At 39.2% G+C, this 11,872-nt stretch overlaps 1 protein-coding gene across 3 annotated transcripts in view; it reads right to left on the reverse strand.

The window, feature by feature from the left end:
• The window catches only part of Cutc (cutC copper transporter), a 27,090-nt gene extending 15,244 nt beyond the window's left edge, over positions 1 to 11,846 (reverse strand). Inside the window, exons 1-5 of one of the 3 annotated variants that reach the window (XM_074078546.1) lie at positions 11,652 to 11,844; positions 8,426 to 8,497; positions 5,009 to 5,068; positions 887 to 1,096; positions 221 to 256 (exon numbers count right to left, since the gene is read on the reverse strand). In XM_074078546.1, coding sequence (XP_073934647.1) covers positions 221 to 256; positions 887 to 1,096; positions 5,009 to 5,068; positions 8,426 to 8,477 — 358 coding nt within the window. In that variant the 5' untranslated portion in view covers positions 8,478 to 8,497; positions 11,652 to 11,844. Of the gene's footprint in view, positions 1 to 220; positions 257 to 886; positions 1,097 to 5,008; positions 5,069 to 8,425; positions 8,498 to 11,598 lie in introns of all 3 variants that reach the window. The other 2 variants (XM_020156300.2, XM_074078545.1) reach the window with 2 other exon arrangements.
• Between the last annotated feature and the right edge of the window lie 26 nt (positions 11,847 to 11,872).

An 11,872-nucleotide genomic window follows, 5' to 3' on the forward strand; every position in this document is an offset into this window, starting at 1 on the left:
CCTTCTTCTCTATTATATTCTAACACCACCGACTTTTAATAACTTTTTGTAATTCAGCCTTCACATTTTCACATTGTATAGGATCTATACAATTCTAAATTTGAAACTTTTCATTCCAAGATCTATGACACCAACTAGTAACACAGTAAATAGTATTCCATAGAAAGGTTGTGGCATCTGGTGAAATTAGAAAACTGATGTTCAAATGGAAATGACTCACCTCGGTGGAAAGTGACTGGCAGAGGACGGCAAATAGCTATAAAAAGAAAGTCATGTAACAACATGAATAAACAGGACATCACTAATTACCATATATAGAAATCTTCATGTCAGTTGAAACTTTTATGCTTTCTTCTCCTAAGAAGATAGTAAACTAAAATAGTAATAAAATGGTGGCCTTCCAAATTCAAACGTCCTATCTTTCCTCTAAGCTCTGATTTTTATATAAAAATGGTCATCCATGCCTTAGAGGCATCAAATAAAAATGGCATGATTTGGCAACTATAAGACAGCATTCCATTTATTATTTGCTCCTCTGAGGATCTTTAAGAAATACTTTGGCACAGTAACATAAGTAGTTGGCTTCTAACCTCACCGTCTCTCCCCAGAGTCAATTGCAATAGTTTCAAAAGTTTTAGTGTAGTGCTTAAAGGAACCTAAGTAAACTTCCCTTAAAACCTGTAAGAACCATATGAGAACCTGATCTACAGCAACTGAGGAGAGTTAGGAGGGCTTTGTGCTAAATAACTACTGTTTAAAATAGGTAGGTTAGTATAAATGTCTGCAGGTATGACTGAAAGTCAGTTATGTGATGACATTTTCCTGCATTGGGAGCATACATACAGTCATCATTAGAGGTTTTTACATCTCACAGACAATTTCTTACCCACAAGGGACATGCACAGCTCTTTGTCAATGTGTCCATCTTCAGTCAACGCCCCAAACACCAAACCATCAGCACCATAAAGCTTGGCAAGCCGTATGTCGGTCTTCATCACCTCAATTTCACGATCTGAATATAAAAAGTCACCTCCACGTGGCCGAATCATCACAAAAACTGGAATCTGGACACTCTGTTTCACTACTTGAAGGACACCTATGAGAACAGGAAGACTAGAATTCAAATGTGAGCATAAAAAGCTCTAGGAAGTTAAAAAAATATTATTAGTCATGTATACTTGTTCTTATGTATTATTTCCAAAATAAAAGGGACAACTGACTGAGGAAATTTGAGAAAGTTGATATATAAAATGAAGGAGAATACTAAGAAGGAAAATGTATGCATGATGGAAGGCAAATAATAGAAAAGTCAAGGATTCAAAAGAGAAATTTAGAAAACTGAACATATTGCATTTTAAAAGCACCTGTCAGTTGACACAACGAAAAAATCCTTATGACTAAGAACACTTTTACTGGCGCATGACATTTGAAAGTATATTTACTACCAAGCTCAATGTCTGCCAGTATATTCCCCAAGATCCAGTTTCCCCTTCATATGTTCAGACGTAGCCCAGGGTGGTCTTGAACTGTCAATCCTCTTGCCTCAGCCTCCTACATGCTGGGATTACCGGTATGCACCATCATGTCCAGCTCTCCTTTCTTCTTGATTAAGGCTGAATTTAAAATCTACTAAAGAGATGGTTAAGTAGTTCCAAAGTTTATGTTCCTTTAATGAATAAAGAAATTTAGTAAAACCTTTTTTTGAAAGAGGTATATGGGACTACTGCTGTGTCTCAAGTAATAAAGCACTTGCCTAACAAGCATGAGAGGTCCTAAGTTCAATTACCAGGAATGGAAAAAAAAATAGAGAGAGAGAGAGAAAAAAGAGAAAGGTGAAAGGGAGCAAAGTTCTATATATTTCTGATATTATGCTGAGATGTCTGAAAAAAAGTATCTATTACACAATGATCAGTTATCTTAGAAACCCTCAACAGTATGAGATCTGTGATAACCACCATTAGTTGCTGGCCCAATGTGAATTTCTTTTTTTTTCTTTGCTAAAAGAACCCTAAATTTGCACAGCATAACAATATGCCCAATATCAAGGAATGAATTATGATTGATATTGCAAAATCAGACTACACTCAGATTTACAGATATATTCTAGAGATTTTAGAATAGCCAGGGACTGCCTCCTTTTAGTGAGCAGATTCCAAAGGGCTGCTCTCTCTATATACACTAAATAATGATGTCATCAATCTCTGAATAGCATAAATCAGGAATCAAAAGTTCGTATTAGGACTTCTGCATTTGGACAAGACAGCATAACAGGGACTAGATTACCTTTCCTTCCTATAATAATCTAATTATGGACCAAATATATAAAGCAATGGTTTGTAAGACACTAGACATCAATCTGCAAAAGACAATGATCCCTGAAAGAAAACAAGTGAGGTGAGCTCTATCATTGACCCAGTTTACTGCCTTGACAGTTTCTAAGCCACAGAACAGAGAGGGGGAACCTAGGTGGAGTCTAGAAAATTCTCAGTTGAGGAGACAAAGGTGAGAGTCCAAAGCTATAATCTGCAGAAGAAAGTACTGGCAAGGAAAGAAAGAGATCTCTGGGGATCTATAGAGAATCCCTTCTACTATTTAGCTAAGGACTGACTGGTATGTGCAGGCAAAGAAACTACACAAGCCTAGGGGAAGAACCACTGAACAGGATTGGAAATAATGCGCCTGTCACACACACCATGCTAAGAATAATACCTGCTCCCCAGCCAGGTAGGAAAGCTTTAAGAACCATGGGCACTGAGGAGAGTATACATAGTCTTGTCTCAGTGGTAAGGAATAAGCTCTGGATTGACTACTGCTTCAGAATTGCTTAATGAGTCCTAAAAGCAAGACCTAAAAGTTTCAAACTGCTTCCAAGAAATCTAATTGATCAAGAATATTTAAAGAAATGAAAAAATATCAGTAACCAATAAATAAAATGAATAACGTATTATATGCAGTAAAAAATGACTAAGCAAAAAATAAGACATATCACTACATAAATCAATCAAACCCAGAACTGACAGATATTAGAATGAGCAGGAAAGGTCATTAAAACAGCTATTATGGGCTGGTAGAGAAGCTGAAGTGGTACAGTGTCTGCCTAGCAAGTATGAAACCTGGTGTTTAAACCTTATTACCACCACTAGAAAAAAAAAAAAAAAAGCTGTTATAACTTTATGCCATATGTTCAAAAAAGTTCAGAAAAGACACTAGAGATATAAAAACAGACTCAATTTTCTTATAACTACAATGTGTGAAATGAAAAATATCATAGGGCAGCAGGTCTATCAGGAGGATCGAGGTTCGAAGCCAGCCTCAGGCAAATAGTTCAAGGGACTCATCTCAAAAATACCCAACACAAAATAGGGCTGCTGAAGTGGCTCAAGTGGTAGAACGCCTGCCTAGCAAGCATGAGGCCATGCGTTCAAACCCCAGTCCCACCAAAAAAGAAAAGAAAAAAAAAATACAGAAGGTAGGATTAAACACTGCAGAAGAAAATAATCTTTTAAAGTATAAGAATTATGCAAAATGAAATATGGAAAGGAGAGTTGTTTTTTTTTTTTAAAGAGCAGCTCATCGTTGAGTTGTGCAACAATTGCAAGTCATCTAATACAAGTAAAACCAAAGTCTCTGAAGGGGACTGCAAACAATTTGCAAATTTTCCAAATGTGATGAAAAGTATAACTACACAGATCCAAGAAACATGAAGAAAACTTCCCTGAGGCACATAATAATTGGACTGTTCAAGCTAGGAATGGAGAAAAAGAAATATTTTTTGTTGGCAGTACCAGGGTTTAAAACCAGGGCCTTGTGTTTGCTGGGCAGCCACACTTGAGCAACGTTCCCAGTTCTTTTTGCCTTAGGTATTTTTTTGGATAGGGTCTCCCCATTTATTCCCAGGCCAGCCTGGACCGCAATCCTCCTGTTCATGTTTCTTGTGTAGGTGGGATGACAGGAATGCACCACCATGCCCAGCTTTTTGTTGAGATATGGTCTCACTAACTCTTTGCCCAGGTTGGCCATGAACTATGAGCTCACAATCTTTGTTTTCTGAATAGCTAGGATAATATGAGCCACCATGCCCAGCTGAAAAAAAAATCTTAAATGCAAACAAAGAGATATATTATAAGAGAAATACAACAATAAGGATGATAGATTTCTTTTCAGGAACAGCATAACAAGAGGACAGTGAAAAACATCTTCAAAGAACTGAAAGAAAAAAATAAACCTCATAACTTAGAATTCTGCACCAAGCAAAAATATCTTTCCAAAATAAAAGAGAAAGGTATTTTCATACACATAAAATCTGAAAGAATTGTTACCAGAAAACTTGTACTACAAAAAATGTATGGCTGATGATATAGCTCAGTGTTAGAGCAAAATTAATCAGACAGAAATATGAATTTATAAAAAGAAATGAAAATCAGAAATGTTAGCTACACAGGGTTGACAGTTTTCTTACTATTTGAGTATCTTTAAGAGATAATTGGCTTTTCAAACAGAAATAACAATATAGCACGGGGATTCTAACACATGTAGAAGTAAAATGTATGACAACAGTAGCACAAAGCCAGGAGGGAAGAAATAAAGACAAAAATCAATAAACTGAACATGCCAGTATAGAAACATAGTGGCACAGGTTTGTTTTGTTTGGTTTGTTTATTGGTTTTTTGCAGTGCAAGGGATTAAACTCAGGGCCTCATATATGCTAAGCTCAGTACTCTACAACTGAGCTACATCCTCAGCCAAATAAACATTAAATAACACCACGTATATAATCAGCAAAACTTCTTACTACACAAAGCTGAATCAGTATTAACAGTAACAGATATTTAAGGAAAAATGTGTTTGATCAAATCTTTGATTATGTGATTTACAACCATAAGCATTTCTAACTGGTACAATATCCTCAATATAATTATTAGTATAGAATCCCAATGAAACTGATAACCAGCTGCCACTAAGCTCTGTAAACTCCTATGAGAAAGATCTATGAAAAATAAACACGTACCCATACTGGGTGTGGTGCCTCCCTCTAATAAACCAGAACACAATTCAATTCGACCAGCACCTGTGATGAAAAAGCAATGTTCAACACAATTTCTTAGAAGCTCTTATTAAATAGCAAACTATTTACATTTGTCCAAATAGAGAAGAACCTTAGAAGTTGCCTAAGAGAAACCAAATTATAAAATTACAGTAAAACTATTTTTAATTTCAACTATACAACTCACATTGCATTACTGCTTTAAATTTAAGAGTTAAGTTTTCTGGGTTAACTACAACCTTACAGGAAGTACAATGGTCAGAGAAACACAGTGGCACAGTTAGTTAGTTTGTTTTTATGGTGCTAGGGATCACATTCAGGGCCTCATATGATAAAGCAAGTGCTCTACCGCTAAGCTACATCCCCAGCCAAATAAACATTGTGACACAACTTACATAATCAGCAAAATTGAGACTGTGGTCCTCTGTCTGTAACAAATCAATTACAAAAAAAGAAGGAAAAGAATTTTTTTTTTAAAAGAGGAAACCTGTATGTTGAAATGGACTTAAGAGACATATCAGCTGGGTGCTGGTGGCTCATGCCTATAGTCCTAGCTACTCAGGAAGCCAGAGATCAGGAGGATCACAGTTCAAAGCCAGCCCAAGCAAACAGTTCATGAGACCCTATCAAAATATCCTTCAGAAAAATAGGGCTGGTGGAGTGGCTCAAGGTGAAGGGCCTGAGTTCAAGCCCCCGATACCACAAAAAAAAAAAAAAAAAAAAAAAGGAGACATATCAAACAAATGAAATATTTGGATCAATTCAAAGAATCGGTTTTTTGTTTTTTTAAAAACCCTCTATGAGCACATATGAATAAAATAAAAATTAAAAAAAAACAACAACCCTCTATGAAGTCAATTAGAGAAATCTGAAAACTTACTGGATACTGACAATATTAAGAAATTGCTTCTTTCGATGAGCATGGTAGTTCAAATTTGTAATCCCGTACTTGGGAGGCAGAGATTGGTGGATCACAGTTTGAGGCCAGTCTAGGCAAAAAGTTCAAAAGACCTCATCTCAACCATGGCTGGGTATGGTGATATGTGCCTGTCATCCAAGCTACTCAGGGAAGCACAAATAGAAGGATTATAATCCAGGTTGTTCAAGGCAAAAAGCAAGACCCTCTATCAAAAATAACCAATGTAAAAAAGGATGGTGGAGTGGTTCAAGTGGCAGAGCACCTGCCTAGCAAGCATAAGACCCCAAGTTTAAAACCAAGAGGACCACCAAAAGCAAAACACTGTTTTTAATGGTGTGTTAGTGATATTATTTAAGAGGCTGTATCTGAAACAATATGCACTAGTAATTTTCACTTTATAGATACCTAGTGTATATGTAATATGTAAGTCCTCTGAAAACTGAAAAAATTGAAACAACATAAATAGAACCCTAATCTTTTAGAGGTATATTCAGATACAGCGAAGGATGAAATTCCATTGTGTGTGATTTGCTTCAAAATAATCTGGAGTTGGGAGAAGGCAGGAATACAGACAAACTATAGGCCTGCACAAAGGCTTTTGTTATGGCCTGCAAACTAATGATGTTTTGTTTGTTTCTGTGGTATTTGGGCTTGAATTCAGGAACTTGCACTTGCTCAGGAGGCACTCTACCACTTGAGCTGTGCCTCCAGCCCTTTTTTATCTGGTTATTTTTCCAATAGGGTCTCATGTTTTTTGCCTATGGCAGGCCTCAGACCATGACCCTCCTACCTATGCCTCCCAGTAGTTGGGACCACAGATGTGTACCACCAATGCCTGGGTTGTTGGTTGAGAAGGGGTCTTGTAACTTTTTTTCCCCAGACAAGCCTCAAACTGCAGCCTCCAGATCTCTACTTCTGAGTAACTAGGATTACAGAGATGTGCTGCTGTGCTTGTTTTTCTTGCTTTGTTTTGTTTTTTTGCTTTTTAGACAGGGTTTCTCTACGTAGCACAGGCTGGCTTCAAACTCACAATCCTACTGCCTCAGCCACCCAAGTGCTGAGATTACAGGCATGTGCCACTCTTGTGAATTAAAAAAAAAAAAAGAAAAAAAGCTGCTTTCTTTTTGACATATAACTCATATACCTTACAATCCACCCAATAGAAGTGGGCAATACAAGACTCTTTAGGATACTGAATTTTGTATGCATCACCACAATTAATTTTAGAACATTTTCATCATCACCCAACTACTCCATACAGTCACCTCCCTTGTCCCCCATGCCTCTCAGTCTTAGGCAACCACTAATCTAGTTTCTCTCTCCATAAATTTGCCTATTTTTAGACATTACATGTAAATGAAAATCATACCATGTGGTATTTTGTGACTGGTTTCTTTCACTTACAGCAATGTTTCAGGATTCATCGATGTTACAGCATGTATCAGTATACTTCATTCCTTTTTATTGCCAAATTAAGAGAGAATTTTATGAGAAGAGTAAGTGACAAAGAACAAATGTGTCTGGCAAAGCCAAAAATATGTACAATGTGGCTCTTTACCAAAAGAAAACTTTGATTTTTCTCTACTTTTGTATAAGTTTGAAATGTGTCCATAAAACATTAAAAATTTTTCTGATGCCAAGATGGCAGAAATATCTATGCTTCCAATTAAAATAAGTTCAGAATACAAAAGAAAACTTGGAATAAAATAATGTCTGGACTTGGAGTGTAGCTCATGGTAGAGTGCTTGTCTAGCATGCAGGAGGCTCTGGATTTGACCCCTAGCATTGCAAAAATAAATAAATAACTTTTTTCTTTTTCTTGTGGTGCTAGAGATTGAACCCAGGGCTATGTGCAAGCTACACAAGTGCTCTATCACTGAGCTATACCCCTACTCCTCTACAAAACTATCTTTAAAACAATAATTTGAGATGTTTAATTTTTGTTAAAATCAATAAAATTATCAAGTTAGCGAGTAAGCACTACTGTTGACGCTTGACTCAAGCTGTGACCTGCTTGGGAAAGAGAGAGATTAGATCATAATTTTCTAGTAGGTTTTCTTTTTCTTTTTTGAGATAGCACCTTGCAATGTAGGTACCCCAGGCTGGCCTGAGACTGGCTATATAGTCCACACTGACCTTGAACTCTTTTTGGTTTTGGTGGCGGTGGTACTGGGGTTTGAACTCAGGGACTTGCACCTGCCAGGCAAGTGTTCAACCACTTGAGCCACTTCACCAGCAAGGCCTCAAACTCTCTATCCTCTTGTATCAGCCTCCTAAATGCTAGGATTACAGGCCTGTATCACCCATGCCCACCTTTCCAGTAGATTTTCTAGTTGGTTGTCTTTGAGAGGATTATTAGGATCCTTAGAGATGCCAAGAGATTTTGTAGTCAGTTCACTGGATTCACTTTCAGACTCTTACAGGGGTTGTCAAATGTCACTCATTATCTTAATTTCTCTTACCTCCTCTTTCTGCATTCACAGCTGACTCAACTGAATCAACACATACTTCCATGAGAAATCCATTTGCTGCTCCTAAAATACATGGAGAACAACAGACATTCATGAAGGTACTATCCACTCAGACCAATCTCCTGTAAATATTTTGCTGCCAAAATCTACATGTCCAATAATATGGAAACAGATAAATACAGTAGGGCCTATGAAAGTAATAAAATACCACACTAATTATTAAATTGATGTCTCTGGACTATGAAATAAATACACAGACATATGCATAAAAAAATCAAACTGAGGAAAAAATACACTGAATGCCAACACAAACCTCATCATTGCCTCCCAGCTCAATATTTTTAATTAAAAATATTCAGGGCTGGAGGTGTGGCTCAAGTGGTAGAATGCTTGCCTAGCAAGTGCAAGGCCCTGAGTTCAAACCCTAGTACCACCAAAACAAAACAAATAAAAATACTGATGTTTCTCAATGCCTTTATAAGAAATACATGTTTAAAGGCAAGGATGGACTTAACATACTGATCCCACCATTTATTTATCATGTGTGACCATAGACAAGTTACTTAAGTTTTCTATAAAACACGGTAGGTTTTAGTTCTCAGCACAGTGAAGACTGAATGAGATAATTTATGCAAAGGGCATAATACTAACAGCCAAAAAACATTATCATTAATACACTACACATTACTTCCTCTTTATTTCTCCAGGTCTCTCCAATCTCCACCTCTGCTATTGCTTAAACCATCTCCTCAACCAACATAATCCTTCTAGCTTCATCTTTAAATGCTAAAGTTTTCCAAGATTCATGTCAAGTCACATTTCCATACTCTTTTCCTCTCCAAAATGGGAAATTATCCCACTCTTCTGAACTCATATAGCTCTTCCTCCACACACACTGGCACGGGGATGGAAACTTGGACCTTGTTCACGCCAGGCAAGCGTGAACTCACCTAACACTTTGTAAGTTATATATTCCTCTTTAAAAGCTTCTCATTAAAACACTAATTACTACTTTTTATTTATGCAGGTAAATGTCTGATCATTCTTAGTTGAAGGGCTTAAAGTCTCTAAGTGAGAAATTTTTATCTTCACCCACAGCAATGGTCTACAATATTAACAGCAGTCACACAAATATTTACTAACAGCTAAATAATTACAAATTCTTACATTGATACTAAAAAGCATTATGCAGTGCTGAGAGCATAGCTCAGGTGGTTGAGTGTTTACCTAGCAGCACAAGGTCCTGGGTTCAATCCCTAGTGTTCCCCCTCATCAAAAAAAAAGATGATACAAAGAGTTGATACTTCATGTAATCATCCCTGGAAGAATGCTCATCACCCAGTGGTAATGGTTACCACTGGGTGGTGGACTTGGAAATATTTTTACTTTGTTCTTTTTACTTTTCTCTTTTGTTCGAATTTTTCTACTCAATATTGCTTTTATAATGAAAAGTCCAATGAAAAGTTGTTAACTTATGCTCTTAACCTATAACATTCTGGTACCTCTGTGAGTCCTTTGAAACTATTACACCAGCAGTCACATCAGCGAAACTGAACCGTGTTGCAGTGTTACCTTTAGCCTTACATAAGGAAGGATTATGGCCAAGAGAGGGTGGAGATGCACACAAAACCATATGAAAGAGGCAGAGTAAGGCAGTTAGTTGTCCTGAGCAAGTCATTTATAGGCATCAAAGAAGACACTTGTTTGAGGCAGTGCTCAAAGCAAGGTAGTCCAGGTAGCTTTAGGGACCTGTGAAGACCCTTGGAGTGTGTGGAGTGAAAACTATTTTTATAATAGTAAGACTTTATTTATTTGCCTTTTTCTCATTCTCATCTCCCACAAGTGGAGTTTTCAGGAGGCTACTTTGATACGTCCGATTGAATGTAGAAGCAGGGATGAGAATCCAGTAAACCAGACATTAAAAGAGATTTTCAAAAATATAGTTTTCAAAAATATAGAACATCGTCACTTTCACTGTTTTCTTTTGTTAGTTAGGAATTTTTGTTTGCTGGTACCAGTGGCTCACACCTGTAATCCTAGCTACTCAGGAGGCAGAGATCGGGAGGATCATGTTTTGAAGCCAGCCCAGGCAAATAGTTGGTGAGACTCTATCTGGAAAAAACCCATCACAAAAAAAGGGATGGTGGAGTGGCTCAAGGTGTAGGCCCTGAGTTCAAACCCCAGTACCACAAAAAAAAAAAAAAAAAAAAAAAAAAGAGAGATGAAAGAATTTTTGTGTGCATGGTATTGGGGTTTAAACTCAGGGCCTGCACACTTACTACTTGAGCTATACCTGAGTCCAGTATTTATTCTTTATAAAAGTTATTTATAAGCCAGAGGTGGTGGAGGACACCTGTAAATCTCAGTACTCAGGAGGCTGAGACAGGAGGATCCCAAGTTCAAGGCCAGCTGGGCTACATAGCGAGACCTTGTCTCAAAATATTAAGGGTTGGTGGGGATTGGGGAGGGGGGGGTGAGGCTCAAGTGGTAGAGTGCTTGCCTAGCACCCCAAGACTGAGTTCAAACCCCAGCGCCGCCGGGGGAAAAAATGTTTGGGGTGGGGGGAGAAGAAGGGGAGAAAAAGCTATTAATGTTAATGTGTAATGGGTTTAGAATCGTTAAGTTCTAAATCAATCAATCGAAACTTTTTAAACTTCGGCTTTAATTTCTAATATGGCCAAAATCAATAGATACAACCCACACAGAGAACTCTGAAATTCTTGGTAACTTTTCGGAGTACAAAAAGAGTCCAGGGGACAGAACGGCTGGGTTGGAGACCCGCGAGTGCCGGGAGCGAGAGGAGGAGTCCATCAGACTTTCTAGAGCTTGCCAGGCTGGCCAGGGAGGGCGCGACAGGGACAACCCGAAACAAGCCCGCCCCGCCATGGGCCACAGGTGATGGAGAGGCCGCCAGGTAGGTTCCCTGCCCTCGTGCGGGCTGAGAAGTTAACCAACTTGCACAAGGTCGCAAGACCGGGCGTGGTGGCGCAGGAGGGGACTCCAACCCCCACCGGAGGATCCAGGGCCAGCTCACGCTTTCCACACCTGTGAGGTGCAGCGCAAGGGGCTGCGAGAAGCTGGGGGCATCGTGACAGGCGGGGACCCGCGGGCCCGCCCCGGGAGTTGAGTCAGCCAGCCGCCCCCTGCCCCGCCACCTTCCGCACCAGCCTTCCCGGACTGTATCCACGCCAGTTTCCGCTCGCAGGAGACGCCTTGCCTCTTCATGCTCTAGGTAGGTGTTCCTCGCTCGAGCACCTTCGGTTCCCACTTGAGAGTCCCGGCTGCCGCACGCCTGCGTAACCGGAGAGGCGCGTCCGCTTAGGTGGCGCGCGCCTCTGCGCGGCCCCGGCGCTCGCGCCCCCCGCAGCCCCCGCGAAGCCCAGTCGCCGGCGCAAGCGCAGTCACCAGCTTCCCGTGGAAGCCGTGCTCGCGCTGCCT

Source organism: Castor canadensis, chromosome 7 (genome assembly GCF_047511655.1).
Source record: "Castor canadensis chromosome 7, mCasCan1.hap1v2, whole genome shotgun sequence".
Taxonomy (NCBI): domain Eukaryota; kingdom Metazoa; phylum Chordata; class Mammalia; order Rodentia; family Castoridae; genus Castor; species Castor canadensis.